At 46.2% G+C, this 18,623-nt stretch overlaps 4 protein-coding genes across 11 annotated transcripts in view; all 4 read left to right on the top strand.

Annotated features, from left to right (window-relative positions):
* LOC108031406 (serine-rich adhesin for platelets) overlaps positions 1-7,795 on the top strand; it is a 57,906-nt gene extending 50,111 nt beyond the window's left edge. For 5 of the 8 annotated variants that reach the window (XM_050889083.1, XM_050889087.1, XM_050889086.1 and 2 more), the window contains 5 exons: positions 55-626; positions 688-961; positions 1,024-1,502; positions 1,610-3,305; positions 4,047-4,757. In XM_050889083.1, coding sequence (XP_050745040.1) covers positions 55-626; positions 688-961; positions 1,024-1,502; positions 1,610-3,305; positions 4,047-4,115 — 3,090 coding nt within the window. In that variant the 3' untranslated portion in view covers positions 4,116-4,757. Of the gene's footprint in view, positions 1-54; positions 627-687; positions 962-1,023; positions 1,503-1,609; positions 3,306-4,046; positions 4,758-5,352; positions 5,801-6,455 lie in introns of those variants that run through there. The other 3 variants (XM_017104797.3, XM_050889085.1, XM_050889084.1) reach the window with 3 other exon arrangements.
* A 466-nt stretch (positions 7,796-8,261) lies between these two features.
* LOC108031122 (organic cation transporter 1) lies at positions 8,262-10,965 on the top strand. Its single transcript, XM_017104334.2, has 4 exons — positions 8,262-8,820; positions 9,251-9,509; positions 9,567-9,984; positions 10,187-10,965. The coding sequence occupies exons 1-4, from the start codon at positions 8,488-8,490 to the stop codon at positions 10,854-10,856; spliced, it is 1,680 nt and encodes a 559-aa protein (XP_016959823.1). The 5' UTR covers positions 8,262-8,487; the 3' UTR covers positions 10,857-10,965.
* Positions 10,966-11,678: 713 nt separating this feature from the next.
* Positions 11,679-14,604, top strand: LOC108031154 (solute carrier family 22 member 13). Its single transcript, XM_017104369.3, has 4 exons — positions 11,679-12,087; positions 12,151-12,409; positions 12,471-12,894; positions 13,235-14,604. Exons 1-4 carry the CDS (start codon positions 11,749-11,751, stop codon positions 13,872-13,874), a joined length of 1,662 nt encoding a protein of 553 aa, XP_016959858.2. The 5' UTR covers positions 11,679-11,748; the 3' UTR covers positions 13,875-14,604.
* Positions 14,605-14,937: 333 nt separating this feature from the next.
* LOC108031385 (solute carrier family 22 member 6) lies at positions 14,938-18,623 on the top strand. The gene is made up of 5 exons (XM_017104749.3): positions 14,938-15,327; positions 15,389-15,647; positions 16,006-16,420; positions 16,807-17,313; positions 17,662-18,623. The coding sequence occupies exons 1-5, from the start codon at positions 14,998-15,000 to the stop codon at positions 17,834-17,836; spliced, it is 1,686 nt and encodes a 561-aa protein (XP_016960238.1). The 5' UTR covers positions 14,938-14,997; the 3' UTR covers positions 17,837-18,623.

Here is an 18,623-nt window from a genome sequence, read left to right on the forward strand (position 1 = left end):
GCTATGCTTCAGAATATTAATTTAATGAATGCATTTCCATTCTATCTCCTACAGAATGAAGGCTTCGAACCCGCAACGCATGGCATCAGCAAAACGGACGGAAGCTGCATCAGCCACCACAGTCAGAGCAACGGGAACGGAATCGGGGGCGTCACCGGAAGCGGAATCGGAAACGTCGGCCACCATCTCGGTGGAGTCCTGCGGACCACTGACCTGGCCAGCGGGGCCATGGAGTGCCTGCCGATGAGCAGCGCCGCCCACCACCCACATTTGATGGCGGGTGCCACGGCGGTGGGAGCTGTTTCGTCGTCCTCGCCCACGGCCACCGTGGTGGTGGGGGCCACCTACCCGCACCACCTGCACCACCACCACCTGAGCCACCACACGCCCTATAGCAACAGCTACGGGAGCCATCACATCCACAGCGAGCAGACCAAGTCGCTGCAGGAGCTGCAGCACGAGGTGGGTGCCCTGCTGGAGTTCCGGGATCTGGTCATCGAAACGTTTCCGGACCTCAAGCACAAGATGGCCTCCATGTCCGCCACGCCCTCGACGCCCACATCCTCGGTGGGTGCCATCGGTGGCAGTCACTCGGTGGGTGGCGGTAGCTCCTCGTTAGCCACCAGGTGGGTCTTGATTTCCATAAACTCGATTCAGAATAACATATCTTCTTGCTTACTTCTACAGCAGACGCGAATGGGAGCCGGGCATACGCATGAAGCGGAAGTTGTCGCACAAGGAACCGTCCACGTCGTCAGCGTCGGCAGCTGCTCCTTCCTCCGGGGCGGAGGCGTCGTCCTCGTCGCTGACACGCAGCCGCAGCAACTCGCACAGCGGCAAGAAAGAGCCAAAGAGCGGAGAGAACAACAACGGCAGCGTTGTGCAAGACTCCGGCTTCTCAACGGAGACCAGTTCCTCCAAGGAGGGCCACAGTGCCTCCTCCACCAACGGTGCTATGACGGTGAGTCGTGGGATAGCAACCTGATATCATAAATTTTTAATATCCGTATTTTCTTCAAACAGGTGGCCATAGCAGCGAATCGCCTCAGTTGTGCGGAGTCGGACGATGAGCTGCTGAACCTGCTGGATGTCATCCACCGCAAGTCCAATCGCTTACGCGAAGAGGTGGAGCAGCTGCAGAGCTATGAGCGCCAGCAGGGGAACTCCCAAACAGCAGAGGAAGAGGGCAAGGGTGCCAGCAAGGATGTAATGACGCCACAGCAGTTCCGGGAGCAGGTGGAGCGACTTAATCGCGAGGACATCAAACAGCTGCGCAAGGAGCGTGATCGACTGCTGGACAAGCTGGCCGAAATGGAGGCGGAAACGCTGACCGGAAGGATTAAGGCGGCCAAGATGAGCGACCAGGTGGAAGAGCTGGTTGGGGTGAAAAAGGATCTCGAGGAGCAGTTGAAACTGGCAATGGCCCAGAAGCTGGAGCTGAGCTCGCGGGTGCAGCAGTTGCAACAGCAACAACAGCAGCTGCAAAGCAAGAGCTCTTCCAGGTGAGAAGATGAATATAACGACCAAGGGCTTACTGGTTTAGAGGATTCTCCTTAAGTTTCCTCTTAATGTCTTTTCAATATAAAACTCAACATTTCTTTTTTTTCAGCGGCAGCCAGTCGGATTACTCCAGTCAACGCAACTTTCTATCCTCAGCCACCACGGTGCTCTCCAATGGCAGTCGTCCCAGCAGCAACATCATCAGCAACAACACATTCCAGCCGGTCGTCCTCGATCAGCCAGCGCAGGAAGCATTCCATCAAAGCTCAGGCAGTGATATAACATTGAGGAAACAGCAACAGCAATCCTTGGGACGTCTCGATGGCATCGTGAGCACGCCCGGAACACGCAACTCCAAGTGCCGTTTGACCGACTCCAAGCGATTCGCGGCCATTCTCCTAGAGACGAATGTTCTGGAACTGCAGCGCCACTTGCTCACCCTCACCGTGCAGAACCAGGTGCTGGCCCAGAAGCTGGACTCGTCCAGCAAGTCCAAGACGCTGCTGGCCAAGCGGCTGGACAAGAGCAGCGAGGAATTCGAGCATCTGCGATATCAGCTGGAGGAGAAAAGCATTGAGCTGGAGGGCACCAAGGCGCAGCTGCGACTGGTGGAGTCCCGCCTGCAGGCGAGCAACAGCACCACCAACTCGTATCTGCACTCCTCGCAGCATGACTACGAGACCAATCGCTCCTCGGCTTCCACAACGCTGATGCTGAGTCGTCGCGGAGTGTCCGACTCCGTTGACTCCGCCTCGACGGCCATGCCCGCCCCGCCAGTCACGCAGATCAGTACGCCGAGCATGAAGGCCATGGTGCCGCTGGCCATGGACGAGCTGCAGCAGCACAGCAGCAGCACGGAGTCGGCGCACGAGCACGAGAATCAAGCGCTCCGAACGCCGACCAGCAACAACTCCCCGCTGAGCAAGACGATGATCAATGCGAGTCCGTGTCCGGTTGGCAGCAGTACGCCCAGTAACATAGCCGCCCGTGTGATGAGCATCAGTGTGGGCGGCGTGAGCCCGTTCGAGTCCGGCATGAATGCGCCGCCGCGACAGAATGCGTTCCGAAAGTTCGGGAGTGCCAGCAAGCCCAGCAAGATTCCGCTGCCGGGCAGCAAGGCGGCAGCCTATTTCTCCGGCAAACCGCCAACGGGAAGACCCTCGACGGCGGGACGCTCTCCGCCATCAGCGCACAACTCGAGCAGCACCTCATACGGCAGTAAATCCTCGCTGAGCAGGAGCACTGGCAATTTGCAGAGCTTGCGGAGAGCGGACACATCCGCCTCCAACCATTCGCTGAGTACGAACACTAGCCGCAGTTCGACATCATCCTCGATACCGCTGGCCACCACACCTTACTCATCCGGCTCGACTGGCAACCGCAGCCAGACGACAGCCGCAACGACTCCGTCCCCGCGTGTGCTCCAGAATTCGCCGTTGCCCAAGCTGAAGCGGGATACGATCAGCTCGAGGGTGCGTCATCTGGACTCCCTGTCACGTGCCCAGCAGTCGCCGGAGGGCGTTAGGGGCACCAACACCACCTCCATTGCCGCCCAGCTGAGCTCGACGCTGCGCAAGGACCTCCAGCTGAGTGGAAATGGGGCAGGAGCTTCCTATCACCAGACCAACCACCAGAGCCACAGGCGCAGTGGACACTCACCGGCGTCCAATTCTTTTGGGAGCGGCGTGTCCAGGAGGTACAGTAGTGCCTCGACAGGGGGTTCCGGTGGTAGGGCCATCGGCCGGGATCAGGGCGAGACCACCACGCCCACATCCAGCTTCGGCGGCGACAGTGACAGTGGCAAGGTACGCACTCTCAAATCAACATTATTGGGTTGGTTCAAGTGAATTATTATAATACTACTGATAATACCGATACATACATTTATATATATGAATATCTACTGATTACCGTTTAATATGCCTTCGATAACGTTTACGAAACAACAACAAAGAACCACAAGAATCATCATCCTCGTTACAGTTAATGAAATCAAATCGAATCGAATCAAAACAAGTGTAGAAATCAGCAGCCTACGAATTCGATATTAACTGTCTTCGTTGATATACACAGTAACGTGCATATATATTTATTTAACATACAATTAACCCACGGCATATATACTCTACATACGTACATATATACTTCAGTTACATGCATATATTCGAAATTTATAAAAAGTCGATCACGTAAGCGTCCCGTGCCTAGCAAGGAAATTGTTCTCTGCCCTCGTTGTTTATCCCTTATTTTGTCAGCTGTACATTGCGAACAGAAAATTCAACTATTTTCAACAGCAAATAGATAAATCAACAACGTTTCCCCAAGGGGAAATAAATTATTTTAAAGTATTTGTTTCAGAAAGGGAAAAGGGTTATTTAACCAACAATTGCTTCTTGTAGAATACGTCTACAATTTACTAAACAATTGCTCGTTATCTCACGTTGTTGAGTATTTATTGATTATTTCAATTTGTTTTCAAAACCTTTACAACTTGTATCAAGATTATATTTCGTTGTATTTTATTTTGTTTTTGTTTTTCCCAAAAGAATTTCAAGCCACTTCTTGCCATAACCAAGGTCAGCTTTATGAAGATACAAGAAAATCCCAGCCTTTGACAAATCAACTCTTCAGTTCAAGATGGTCCACGCACCCCACAAATAGAATGTCGCACCCTAGAATACCTTTTCTAGACCCTGCAGCTTTTGCTTTGGGTTTAGGTCGTTGACCTAACACCACTTGGCTAGTGAAAGGTGCCGCCTATCAAACTCTCACTGCCTATCGATGCCTTAGGTGCTCAGTAGCCGGCTTAATTAATCACATGCAACTACAGCCACACCAGCAGCGGCGGCAGCAGCAACAACTGCAATGTTTCCTCTATATAGTTATGTATATAAAAAGTAAAACAAAAGTCAAATGCCTGTACAATATCACTTCATTTACTCATATATTATGCAAATCACGTTTACTGTGGCTCAGTATATTTTCCTCAAGTATGCATGCCTCATTGTTGGATCAGCCAGAGTTTCTCATTGTGTTCGAAAGCGAGTTTAAGCATAATTATTAGTTTGCGTGTGTATTTAAAAATTATTATTATTATTATTGCTTTCTTTGTAATTTGTAACTATAAGCTATACTTAAACTACTTACTGGGCTTAATTTAAAGTCTAATTTATTGATTTGTGTATGAAGCAGATGGGCTTATACCAAGCTATGCGTATACGCTATTACATAAAAATATAAAACCGATTAGAGTATAACAGACTTTCGATTTATTTGTTAAACCCATGAAGAAGGAAATAAATTTCGTGTATTAAAATAACAGAAAAGACTTGCCCTAAGTTAGTTGACTGCTTGCCAGTAAACATATCATTACAAGAGCCTGCAACTTGGTTTTATCACGTGGTCGATAGCTCATCCTGAGATCCAACTAACCCCACACTCACTCTCATCCACACTCACTCCACCAGGACAACACACCATCGACAGCATTGAGTGCTTTTTGGCTTTGTTTGTGCATTGTGCAAACCACCCAAGAATTCCAAATTCCAATTAGACGCTCACACCTGAAATAATTTGTATCTAATGCTGTAATTTCTTTTACTTTTACTTTTTCTTTCTGCGCCTTTCTACCCTGTTTGTATGTCTACTCCAAAAACAAAACAAAAAATAATACTGTCTGTTGTTGTCATAACTCACATATAAACTCGTATTTTGTATATCCGAAAAACTGACCGAACCAAAAATATTCCCGCTGAAAAACGTATAAATATAAATGTACATAAAAAATATGTCCAACAAACCAACCAACCAACAACGAAACCAACCAACCCAAATCCCAAAAACCACCAACAGCCCAAAATGTAACTAAAACCATTGTGAAAACAAGCCACTTTTCCTAACAAACGCCAGGCTACACAGAGAAATTAATCACCGGAGTTGGTATGGATAGCAGATGTTACCCATGTTTGAGGACCTAAGGTGGTGTACTGATTGAAGATTGATTGACGTGTTGGTGGTGAATACACAAATTTCGACTGCATGCAAGCCAAAAAAGAACATAACCCGAATTGTTAAAGAAATGCGACTGGAGTTTTTGGTGTCGGACAGCCAGAGAAAATAGCGATGGCCCAAAGGAGCAGCGCCCTCGCCCAGTACATCCTCCTCAGCTCAGATCAGCTCAGCCCCAAAAAACAGCTCAGATCTCTGTCTCGAGCCCTCTGTTGTAAATCGTTTGTCTGTTTTGTTTTTGGCCCAGAAGCAAAGACAATGAAGTAGACACTTTGCCGCCATTCGTTATACGCGTAAGTCTCTTTTGTTGTATCTCTCACCTAGTAGGTTAAGCTCTACCATTTCCCCAAAACCAAAACCGAAACCAAACCAATCCAATCCACAAATCCCCACACCGCCAACCCCACGGCTTTCTTTTTGCTTACCCCCACCGAGTTCCACCATCAATGGTTTTTATTTCGATGTAGTTCGTAGTAGATCTAGCCCACCCAGACTATCTAGACCTAGACCCTCACCCTTTCTACCTTAGCAAACGGGCAGTGCACACAAAAACACACAAATTTCCGATTCAACTTTTGAAATTGCCAAGTAAGGTAAACGAAGTGAGTGACTTACACGCTGTACATATACTGATTGGTTGACTGATTGATTGCTCTGTGCTAACCCTAAAAAGAAATACCTATATATATTATGCCCAAGGTTGAGGGTTCTAACCGCTGTTCAAGAGAACTATGCTCCCGCTACATGCTAACCCCAAAAACTTTTGTGTTTTCCTAACGATCTTACCATTCTTTTCGTTAATGTGCCTAAGCAGCCTTCTAAACCCCTTTCTCGTTTCCATTTTCGTTCTAATTCTGATTGCCTGATTGCACATTGAACCAAAGATTTGATATTCTATTCCGTTTTTTCTTTGCTCTCCCCCGAAACCCCCCGAAAACGATGCTCAGAATTTGGCCAACACCGTTGAAAAGCCAAATTTCCGTCTCAATAACCACAACTGGCAACAGGCACTATGGCAAACGAGCAGCAGCAGTGGCCAGGGAAGGGTTCAGATGGAACGACATCTGCCCCATGAGCTGCACGATGTGTCCGAGGAGACGGCCTACGATTCGTACTACACCGAGTACACCACGCCCGACTCCATGGACTGTGGCAGCGCCAATCTCCTGGTGACCTTCGACTATGGCTACAGTGACTCCATCGAGGCCAGAGCTGATCCTGCTGCCCAGGACGATGAGCGGGGCGAAGGCGCTGATCCTGAAGGTGATGGGTATGCGGATATGCCGGAGGATGCCCTTTGGTTCGGCACTCCGCCGAAGGAGAGGAAGGACGCCAAACTGTTTGAGGTGCATCATGTGCAGCACAAGCTGCTGGATGACAGCCTGCAGTCCCTGATCTCCTACGACGTTGATGATTTTGAGGTGGAGGAGCTGTCGGAGCCAGAGCCAGATGAGGAGATCTTCTATGACAGCATAGAGTGCGTTTAGGATTCCGTAGGGCAGGTGGCAGGTGTTTGTTAGCTTATCCAACTATCATATCTAAACTAGTCTTTATTTTCCAACCCTTTTTCACACACTGTTTTGTAATTATCGGCAGAAAAAGGATTATACATATGTGTATGTAGCTGTAGTATAGTATTATGTGACGTGTATAATGTTGATTTTAATGTATTCGGCTAACTATCCAAGGGCCCTGCAATGAAGATTGGTAGTTGAAACGAATTGTGACTGAATTGGATTGAGCGTAAAGTTTGTTAACCATTCAGGGCTTTAGTCTGTACGCTTGATGGTTTCTTCGACTATTTATTAGTACCCCTACTTCGTATGTGTATTATTTAGTATAGAGTGTATCCGAGAGTTGAAAGTGTGCATCTTTGTCTTAAGTCTTAAGTTAGTTGTCCTGCACCATTGCCTATTTACTCAAAACTACATTTAGTTTACTCGTACTAGCCAAGGCTAAGTAGCTTAGTTGTTAATCAAATTTAGTTAACACATCGCATCTAATGTATGTATGTACAGTTCGATATACTACCTAATTATGTATGTATTCTATTTAAGTCGGAAGGCAGATGTAATATGTCATGTTATCACGAAACTGCGTTTACTACATTTATAAATCCAACAGACATAGAAGTAAGGGAAACCAACAATTATGATTCATATTAAAGCTAATAATAATATATATTCAAAAGGCAGCAAATGTAGACATGTATCCATTCAAACAGCAAATGTAATTGATAAACACATAAATGAATGAAAAAACAAAAATAAAAACTATAAAAAATACATATGACTGTTTTCGTTCAATATTTTGGATTGTTTGGGTAAGTCATATCAAAACAAATGGATGAGTGTTTTGGAACTGAATATTCTAAAAGCAATAACCATATATATATTTCTTATTAAATATTTTCAAGTCAATATATGAGATACATAAACCGACTCTTATATCAATCAATCACGGTTAACGTCCAGCTTGTTGGACGGGTTTTCAATGGTCGCCAAGTGGCAGAAATTGAAGTTGATTGGAATTCAAATTTTGTAAATGCAGTGCGAATTTGCAAACCGCTTTCCTCTCTCGAACATGTGCACAAATAGGTATTTTTATGAATGGGACATAATTGAATAAGAGCGCGAAAGAGCTGGAGAAAGGCTGGGGCTCTCATGCAAGCACCGCTCTCCTATGGGAGAGCTCTCCAGTGGAGCACTCGGTGCTCGAGACTGGGTCCCAGGCTCAACCAGTTGACTATGTGCGCTCCGTGCCAGCAGAACATATCCGGAACGGGTTTCGGCTGCGTTCAATAAACCCAGGCCCTCGAAAAGCACTCTGCTCGGGACTAATAAACCGATTTTGAGAACCAGCTGGCGATTAACCGACTCCCGGAGACCTCCATAAATGCCCGAGCCCGCAGATATGTGCTTATCACAACCCTGCGAACGCCGCTAAAATTGGGGGCCGCGAAAATCTGATATCAGCAACATGGATTTCGAGGAGATTCTGGCCAAGTGCGGCAACAGCAGTCGTTATCAGTTCGTACTGCTGGCCCTGTATGGCTACCTCATGTTCGTCGTATCGATGCACTACTTCTCGCAGAACGTCATCAGTTTTGTGCCCGACCACTGGTGTTATCACGAGCAGCTGGCGAATCGCAGCTTCGCCGAGATCGAGGCAATTTATTCGCAGGTCGAAAGGCCCTCGTGCACGCGACTGGAGAAGATTGACGAGGATGGGCTGAATCACACGCTGAGCACAGAGCGCTGCAATCGGTGGATCTACAAGTACGATTTTGGATACGAGAGCATGAATACGGAGGTGAGTTTAAAGGGTTGTTTTAAGGGGTGATATGGTTTAAGCAGTTAAAAACTTTATTTGGAAAATGTTCTTAAAAAAGTATACATTTTTTAAACCCAGTGTAAATACTAAAATATACTTTAGTAATATAATAATATAGTAATATAATTAATATTTAATTGATAAGGATAAGGGATTTTATTTTATTTATTATCTAAAATTAGTTTTACACTCCAAAAAATTATCAAAATTATTCGTATTAAGATAGATTTTTATCATACAATATTACACTAATTTAACCATACTGTACTTATATAGTATAATTAAAATACTTTCTGAATCATCGAAAGGTGATATGAAATGATTATTTCTCAATAGGTGTATTCATAAAAAAGTTATTGATAAATTTAAATGTATTTTCTTTTTTATTTTTTTTTGCTAAAAAACCCAGCTAAACTGGGTGTGCGATGAGGCTTATAAGCCCCGTGTGGGCCAGTCACTGTTCTTTGTGGGATCAGTTTGTGGAACTCTAGTCTTCGGCCTGCTTGGAGATCGTATAGGACGCATCAAGGCCTTGATTTTGGCCAACTGGTGTGGCTTCGTTGGCGATTTCTCGACCATATTCGCCAACAGCCTGGTTTCGTTCTCGATCAGCCGTTTTGTATCTGGATTGGCGGCCGATGCCAACGCGTATCTCATGTACATACTGAGTAAGTAAATGCTGGGATATGATTTTTATTGACTAATTATATCCTTATTTTGTTTAGTTATCGAATATGTCTCGCCCTCGTTGAGAAACGTTGGTCTTAATACAGTTCTGGGTAGTTTCTACTGCCTCGGTCTGATTGGTGCCTCCTGGATGGCAGTTTGGGTGGGCCACTGGCGCATTTTCCTGGCCTGCTCTTCAGTGCCCCTCCTGCTGGTTACTCTTTTCTACTTCCTCGTCCAGGAGAGCGCCCAGTGGCTGGTCACACGCAACGATATCGATGGAGCCATCAGGAGACTCCAGCGAGTAGCCAAGATCAATCGTCGCCAGGTGGCAGATGATGATTTTAGGACTTTTCGTAGCTACTGTGAGCAGCACTATCACAAGGACGTCAGGGAGGAGAAGAGCGAGGACAAGCTGCTGGACATGCTGAACACGCCGCGCATGCGCATCACGGGTTTCAAACTGCTGCTTATTTTGTAAGTTATTAAAAGGGTTTTTATTTATTAAAATGTGTTTTACAGTGCTTGCCAGCAGAATACCTTTTTTACTGTATACGATTTGGATGTCGGCACATACACTGTTGTATTAGGATTGTTGTGCTTGTAATTTAAATAGTTTATTAACGTATTTCGGATAATGTTTATAGTGATAATGACATTTTATTTATTACATCCGCAGCATAATTATCACGCCATGCTACAACACCATAGCACGGAACGTGGAGGGTCTGGGCATATCCCCCTTCATAATGTTCTCCCTGAACGCCCTGACCCTGCCGCCCTCGGGATACCTACAGGGCCTGTTGCAAGATCGGATTGGACGCAAGGCCACGGCGGTCAGTTGGATGACCATAACAGGGCTATTTGCCGCAGCTGCTGGTCTGGTGATATCGCAAGGCAGTAAGCGGAACATACTGCTCTTGGTGGGTCTCACTTTGGCGGCCAGATTTGGGGTCTCCATTGCCGATGGAGCCAGCTCGCAGTTCTCCGCCGAGCTAATCCCCACCAGCGTGCGGGGAAGGGGCGTGGCCGTGGTGCATGTGGCTGGATTTGCCGCCTCCTTCCTCTCGCCCTACATCCTGCACCTGGGCACCTACTTCAAGCCAGCCCCCTCCATTATCTTGGGGCTTCTTTTTCTATCCGGAGCTTATGTGTGCCTGCTGCTGCCAGAGACTCGGAATAAGAAACTTCCCATGTCCCTGGCAGAAGGAGAGGAGTTCGGTCGTGGAGAGGGCATATTTGACTTTTTTAAAGATTTGATAAAGAGGAAAAGCAAAGTCACTGAAATGGAAATAAGTTCCAAGGAGGTGGAGGAGGATACACTGATGACCAGGCCTGTCCAGCAATAGAAACAATATAATTCCTATTGGTTGTTATGTTTGTTTTATTATTCAAAGTAGGAATTTAATAAAAAAATTGTTTTGTAGTAAAAATCGTTAATCTGTTATTGTATTTAAAGATTAAATCTTGAACTGATTTAATAGATCATGCTTAAAGCTTGATCCTAACCTACAATTTACTTACCTAAAAGGTACGAAAAACTCTATTTTTAGCAGAATATTAATAAAAAATTGTTTTACATTGAAAACACATCATTATTTTCAAAATGGCCTAACATCTGATACTTAAAGCTTGATCCTAACTAACATTTTTATATCTTAAAGCTATGAAAAGCTCTATACTTAGCATAACCCGTATGCAGCTTGCATAGTATTTGAGTCCATTGCCAAGAGCTTAATCGTTGTTAAATGATCACTCAATAGTCACCCCACTTTGGTAGCATCAACAAAATCGTCTGTATAAATTAGCAGTAACAGAGTTGTATATTTTGAATAGTAGATGGGCGATTACAGCGATGATATGGGGGACAACAAAGTCGCTTATCAGCCCTAATAATTAAATCAGAACGAGTAAGTTATGATCGGATCGCGGGCATTTTGTACTGCCAGCTGAGGCCAAGACTTATCGGTGGTGCGGCGGAGAGGCCCAAGAGACGTTTCGACTATTCAACTCCAATATCAGTTCACCGCACAGCCGCTTTCACAAAACAAAACGCTCTTAACTATGCGTCGATAGAGGCGGTGGCAGAGCGGACCGCCGACCAGGGGAGCGGACTGCCAGTGGACTGGTACTGGTGCTGGCACTGGTAGTATGTGCGTGGCAGCGGAAGAGAGCGGACCGCCTAAGTCAGATACTTTTTTTGGGCTGTCGTGCCGCCGAAGTGCATCTCCACCGCGGGACATGGCCATGGACTTTGAGGAGATACTGGGCAAGTGCGGGGATGGCCATCGCTACCAGTACATGCTGCTGGCCCTCTACGGACTGCTCATGTTCATCGTTTCCCGGCAGTACTTCGCCCAGAGCGTCATCAGCTTTGTGCCCGACCACTGGTGCTATCACGAGCAGCTGGAGAATCGGAGCTACGCCGATATCGCTGCAATTTACGCCCCATTCAAGAGACCTTCGTGCACGCGACTCGCTTGGATCAGCGAGGACGGGAGTGATGCCACCGCCAGCGAAGAGCCCTGTAATCGGTGGATCTATAAGTACGATCACGGTTTCCGAAGCATGAACGCCGATGTGAGTCCCTGTTTGGGCGCCACTTAAGAGCTAAGAGCGTTTAATTTAAGAGTGTTTCTCCAGCTGAACTGGGTCTGCGACGAGGCGTACAAGGCGCGAGTGGGTCAGTCCCTGTTCTTTGTGGGCTCCATGTGTGGCACCCTGCTGTTTGGACTGCTCGGCGACAGGATTGGCAGGATCCGGGCTGTGGTCTTGGCCAACTGGTGCGGCTTCCTGGGCGACTCGGCCACGATTTTCACCGAGAGCCTGGTCACGTTCTCGGCCAGCCGGTTCGTATCTGGCCTGGCTGCTGAGGCCAACGCCTACCTGATGTATATTCTGGGTACGTTATCATTATACAGGTCTTACCTTTATCTGATCTTAACTCTTCTGCAATCCAACAGTGCTGGAGTACGTCTCGCCGACGATGCGGAGTGTGGGCCTCAACCTGACGATGTCGGTGTGGTACTGCCTGGGCATGATTAGTGCCTCTTGGCAGGCCGTCTGGCTGGGCGAATGGCGCTCCTTCATGGCCTGGTCGGCCATGCCCCAGCTGCTGGTCACCGGCTTCTATTTCGTGGTCCAGGAGAGCGCCCAGTGGCTGGTCACGCGCCACGACATCGAGGGCGCCGAGCTGCGGCTGCGCCGGGTGGCCAAGTTCAATCGGCGCGAGGTCAGCGAGGCGGACTTCGAGCTGTTCCGGCAGCACTGCAAGACCAAGGAGTCGGAGGCCAGCAGCCAGCTCTCCATGCAGAAGCAGGCGCGTCTGATCGACGCCCTCAAGCTGCCACGCCTGCGCCTCAGACTGATCTACGTGCATGTTGTGTTGTGAGTAAATTAGGTTCTTGTGAACGTGAGAATATGTTCTAAATTAGTATTGACAGCGAAGAAGCGCTGGTTGCCAATCGGGAACACAGTTGTTCTGCCTCGGCTATGCCGCCACACTGCCAGCATACACATGTCATGTTTGTATTAGTGACCAGCACTATTTGAAACAGATTTGGTAGATGGTATATACACTTTTTTAACTTCATATTTTTAAAAGACTTTAAAGATATTTATTTTGCTTATTGGAAGTATGCCCTGCATTTTCCATAAATTTTAAATTTTAATATTAAATATAGTACAAAGCGTAATTTAATTATATTTATATTTATCTTCTTTCTAGCTCGATAATGGTGCTCTGCTACAACACGATGTCTCGCAATGTGGAAGGTCTGACCATATCGCCATTCGTGATGTTCACCATTTTCGCCCTGACCTTGCCACCTTCGGGCATCTTCCAGACCCAAGTCCAGAAGAACTTCGGTCGCAAGTTCACCTCCGTGATCAGTATGACAGCCACTGGAGTGATGACTGCGGCCACAGGGATTTTGCTGACCTTCTGGACACAGCCCAGTGAGACGGTGATGGTGTGCCTCCTGCTGGTTTCCCGGTTTGGGATCTCGGTGATCACGGGGTCCACCATGCAGATCTCTGCCGAGCTCATGCCCACCTGCGTGCGGTCCAGTGGACTGGCTGTGATCCACGTCACGGGAGCAGCCTTCTCCTTCCTGTCACCTTATATACTCCACCTGGACACCTATTTTCGAGCAGCATCTTCTATCATACTGTGTATGCTACTTCTGTTTTGTGCCTGGATTTGCCTGCTCCTGCCGGAGACGAGGAACAAAAAGCTGCCCATGTCCCTGGCGGAGGGCGAGGAGTTCGGCAAGGACGAGCGGATGTTCGACTTTTTGAGGAACCAGGAAAAGGAAGATCACAGGGATCTCGCAGCTGGGACCAATGAGAAACTTATGGGGGAGTAAGTGTATTTACTAAGTGGGTATTACCTTTGGATCTAGGTCTTGAAGTACAGCTTCTAGTTATGTTTTTGAAAATTGCACTTACCTACATTTGTTAAAATCTATATTTAGAGAAGTGTTGAGCGAACCAAGCCAGAAAAAGTTTAAAATATTACTAGAATTTATTATTTCTGTTACATATACTTTACAACATTTTTTATAGAGATTATTGTCAACTTTTAAACTTATAGCTAGAATCAAATTAAGAGTTAAACATATGGCACTAAACTTTAAGATCTTCTTTATCTAAAGGGCTCCATGAGCCTATACCATAAAAAACTGTAGACTGTTAATAACATGATGATGAGCCCGAATTAGTGGAGTGTATAAAGTACAAGATAATAATACTTATAGCTGACAATAAGAAAGACTGTGGTTATAACTATTAATGTTGAAGGTTTTGATAAGAAAGAGTCAGGCATCACTAAATGATTTGTTTTGTGCTATGTTATAAATCTAAAAAACAATAAAAATAGTATATATAGAAAATAGTTCCTAAGCAGCAGTTTTCGCCTGGATGAGCCATACATTTTGAAAGGCTATTTATATCACAATGTGTACGTAGAAGAAAGCATGTTCTATAAATTGGAAAATCCCCCGAGAGAGTATCTGAATGTTCTTGCTGGCGAATCTACTCATTCACACTTTCAACTAAGCGCACTCTTGACCTTATGCATATTACACTTGAGGATGGGCGGCGCTTTGTTGTTTTGGTTTTATTAGGAGTCCATTCAACTATTGTTTGATTCACATTTCAGAGGTCAGGCCGCGCGTTTATCTATTCCCGGGAAGGCTTTCCTCCCCGTGAGACGCCGGCGTTTGTTTAGATTAGAGTGAATGAGTGAATTCACTTAAATAATAAAGCATAAAGCGTCTGCTTTTGAGCGGCCCGCCTGGCCAGCCATATAGACGATAAGGCAGCCGCCCCCAAAACAATCTTATCGGGGATGGACGGAGACTCAACGTGCGAGTCCGGCCACCTTGCACTCTTTTTCGCCTCGCCTCGGCTAGATTCGGAACGGAACGGCACGGTCTCGGTGCGGATCGGCTGGGTTTAGTCTTAATAGAATCTCAGCGAGGGCACGTCATGGATTTCGACCAGATCTTGGAGAAGTGCGGCAGTGCGGGTCGCTACCAGTATCTGATGATTCTGCTGCTCGGCTACATAGCGTTCACCACCACCGTGCACTACTACTCGCAGAACATAATTGGGTTTGTGCCCCAGCACTGGTGCCATCATGAGGCTCTGGAGAACCGTAGTTTCGAGGAGATTGCCGCTCTGTATGCACCATTCGGCAAGGAGGCCTCCTGCACCCGGCTGGACAGGATCGAGGGTGACCAGGTCACGGTGAGCAATGAGACCTGCCAGCGCTGGATATACAACTACGACTTTGGATTCAGGAGCATGAATGCAGAGGTGGGTGCAAGAACATGTGGTCTCTTGAGGAGATTATAAAGTGGCATATCTTATTTCCCAGCTCAACTGGGTGTGTAATGATGCCTATAAAGCGAGGATCGGACAGTCCTTGTTTTTCTTGGGCTCCCTGATGGGCACCTTCACCTTCGGCATGCTGGGCGACAAGATCGGCCGGGTGAGGGCCGTCATCCTGGCCAATCAGTGCGGATTTGTCGGCGACTTCCTCACCACATACGCCTCCAACTTGGTGCAGTTCGCCATTTTTCGGTGCATCTCTGGTCTTGCGGCCACGGCGAATTACTATCTCATGTTTATTCTGGGTAAGCACTGCGATATCTCTAGCACTCTGGCCAGAACGGGTGTAGAACTGGGGAAAGGTTTGACATACATATGTACTGTTCAAAGTCAACAACAGTGCCTACCCCTAATAAATGCCAAGACTTCCCCTGTTACGCATTTGTTTAGATTAACCAGATGGCATTAGGTTATACATGCCCATTTTTGAGACCAGGTTCCATATGATATCAGGCATTACCTCTTTGTGAGCTCATCTGTCAATCTGGTATTCTGACGTTTTTGTCAGTATACAAACTTATCTCCTTAAGTATTTTTATAACTATGTTTAAACCCCTTTTTTATTAATATACATTTAATTATCATAACTGATGTGTTTTTCAGTTCTGGAATACTTGGCGCCCAAACTGAGGAACCTGGCCATAAGTGGAACCCTGGGCATTTGCTTCTGCCTGGGTGCTCTAGTGGCTCCGTGGCTGTCGGTTCTGGCTGGCAACTGGCGGATTTACCTGACATGCTCGGCGCTGCTCCAACTGGTGGTGGCCCTGTTTTACTTTGTGGTCCAGGAGAGTGCCCAGTGGCTAATCACACGGACCAATGTGGAGGGGGCCATTGCCAGGCTGAAGCACATCGCCCACTTCAACGGAAGGGAGGTAAAGGCAGCCGACTTCGAAGCCTTCAGGCGGAACTGCATCGTTAAGAGGAAGCTTTCCAACCAACCGGAACAAACGGCCGGAATTATCGATCTACTGCGGACCCCAAATCTCCGAAGGACATCGTTACTAATGTTAATTACTTTGTGAGTATGAAAGTGAAAAAATGCTAGGAAAATGAGTTTAGTTAGGGGTTGGAAAAAGATAAAAAATTATTAAAAAATTAGTCTAATTTTTCATTACAAAAATACATAAAAATCGCTAAGGGATATACTTTATAAATAATCCACTTATATCTATATTTATAATACTGAATACTTTAAATTTAATCTGTAGTAAAATGTTTGTCCTGAAATTTGAAAAAAAAATCGTTGTCCATTCCTTCAGAATATTAACTTGAAAACTTTTTCTAGTTCAGGAGATATATTTTAAGCAGGATTAAGTGAGTATATGATAAAGATATTCTTTAAACGATTATTTCTGAGTGATTTTTATTTAATATTCTGTTTCTCTTCATTTCTTTCATACCCAGCATGCTGACTTCCCTGAGCTTCAATACCATATCTCGGAATGTGGAGGGCCTGGGCCTGTCACCTTTTGTGGTCTTTTCCCTCTTTGCGGTGGTCGTCCCACCATCTGGATTCATCCAGGGACTCCTGCAGAGTCGAGTGGGCCGCAAGGCCACGGCCTTTTTGGCCATGCTCTGCACCGGATTGCTGTCCTGCGCCCTGGGCGTGGCCCTGTCCACAGAGGGAGCCCAGAGCAATGTGACCTTACTGCTGGCCTTCGCCCTGCCCATGCGACTGGGCATCTCCATGTGCTACACGGTCACCTCGCAGTTCGCCTCCGAGCTACTGCCCACCTGTGTGCGCTCGAGGGGAATTGCTGCAGTGCACCTCGCTGCTGCGGGGGCGTCCTTTGTGTCACCCTACCTCATCCATCTGGGCACTAAGCTGGCGGCAGCTCCGTCCCTCATTTTGACCCTGCTCCTGCTTTCTGCGGCCTTTTGCACGCTTTTGCTGCCGGAAACCAATAACAGGTGAGAAATCTTGAACTTTCCAACAGATTTGTAAACAGTTCAGGGAATTCAAGGCTCTTCAAAGGAAAGGATTTTTACAAAAAATGAAATGGATGAACGATTTTACCTACAAATATTACTTCAAGTGTCTAAAAGTGTGCTACAACTTGTTGTAAACTCAGTAGTACAATGAATACCGTTTAGAAAGACAACCCTCCTTATTCATTGCATACTTTTAGCCACAATACATTTTAGCCCACTTTTAAATTTATATGAAATCCCTCTTGATTTGTGTTTTATTTTATTGCTTAATTTCCAAACCTTGTTGTAGGGTTAAACAACTGATAATTTTTTTTTTACTACCCACAGACAACTTCCCATCACATTGGCGGATGGCGAGGCCTTTGGCAAGGGCGAATCAATGCTGTCCTTCGACTGCTGGCGCCGGCACGATGACGATGTGTCTAAGGATCCTGTCGAGGAGGTGAAGCTGCACCAACTCAACGGACAGCAAACAAAATCCGAAACGGAAGCGGAAGTGTAGATAAAACCCAATCGAAGTATTCCCCACAGACCCTTATACCAAAGTCACAAGGGCCTTAGGCAAAAAATCCAGACACGGTTGTTGCGAAAGTTGTCAATAGATGTGAAGTTTGCTTTATTTTATTGATTCACTGCTGTTCACAATTTATAACACAATTTTAACTTAGCAACTTGTATTGAGCCAATTTCTTGAGTTCATCAGCTTTTTGGGAGTCGTGTGTCGTCTTGTATTAAGTACTTACTTGTAAGTAAAAGGGTCATAAGTATCTTGTATCTTGTAAATGGTTATGTAAACTCTTGTAATTATGTAACGCTTAAATGCCATAAACATAACGGCTACAATTTGATCGCTCCATCCTGCCACTCAATTGGCATAGAGTCTTACAAACTCTAGCGTACAATTGCTCGGAATCTCAACTGGGATTTCCGCTGACCAAAGGTCGGTTCTCTTAAGTCTAAGTGTAAGGTCTAGCGCAGACATGGCGAGAAGTGATTTAGGGCCCCGTCGCTGGTTGCCAGATGATAGCATTTGAAACTTGAAAGGCTCTCGACCAACCTAATCAGCCATTCAGCGGAGGGTCTAACTTAAGCGATAGTTCAATGTAAATTATATAAAATGGGTCAAAAGATTGTTCTCAGGGCAGTTACAGGATACACAATCGGTGTGTCAGCTGTGAAACAACTTAGATTAATGCTCGTAGGAAGGCAACCGCAGCGTTTTTCAGATCATCATCTAGTACTATGTATATTTGTGTAACTTATATCGCTAAAAAAGTTTTCTACATTAA

The sequence above is a fragment of the Drosophila biarmipes genome, chromosome 3R, assembly GCF_025231255.1.
Source record: "Drosophila biarmipes strain raj3 chromosome 3R, RU_DBia_V1.1, whole genome shotgun sequence".
Lineage (NCBI taxonomy): Eukaryota > Metazoa > Arthropoda > Insecta > Diptera > Drosophilidae > Drosophila > Drosophila biarmipes.

Bases quoted from the DNA above. Each gene is read 5' to 3' on its own strand.
- LOC108031122 (XM_017104334.2), top strand. From the start codon at position 8,488: ATGGATTTCGAGGAGATTCTGGCCAAGTGCGGCAACAGCAGTCGTTAT. The intron at 8,821-9,250 runs GTGAGTTTAAAG...TAAAAAACCCAG, and splicing joins ACGAGAGCATGAATACGGAG to CTAAACTGGGTGTGCGATGA. The intron at 9,510-9,566 runs GTAAGTAAATGC...TATTTTGTTTAG, and splicing joins GTATCTCATGTACATACTGA to TTATCGAATATGTCTCGCCC.
- LOC108031154 (XM_017104369.3), top strand. From the start codon at position 11,749: ATGGCCATGGACTTTGAGGAGATACTGGGCAAGTGCGGGGATGGCCAT. The intron at 12,410-12,470 runs GTACGTTATCAT...GCAATCCAACAG, and splicing joins CTACCTGATGTATATTCTGG to TGCTGGAGTACGTCTCGCCG. The intron at 12,895-13,234 runs GTGAGTAAATTA...TCTTCTTTCTAG, and splicing joins ATCTACGTGCATGTTGTGTT to CTCGATAATGGTGCTCTGCT.
- LOC108031385 (XM_017104749.3), top strand. From the start codon at position 14,998: ATGGATTTCGACCAGATCTTGGAGAAGTGCGGCAGTGCGGGTCGCTAC. The intron at 15,328-15,388 runs GTGGGTGCAAGA...CTTATTTCCCAG, and splicing joins TCAGGAGCATGAATGCAGAG to CTCAACTGGGTGTGTAATGA. The intron at 15,648-16,005 runs GTAAGCACTGCG...TGTGTTTTTCAG, and splicing joins CTATCTCATGTTTATTCTGG to TTCTGGAATACTTGGCGCCC.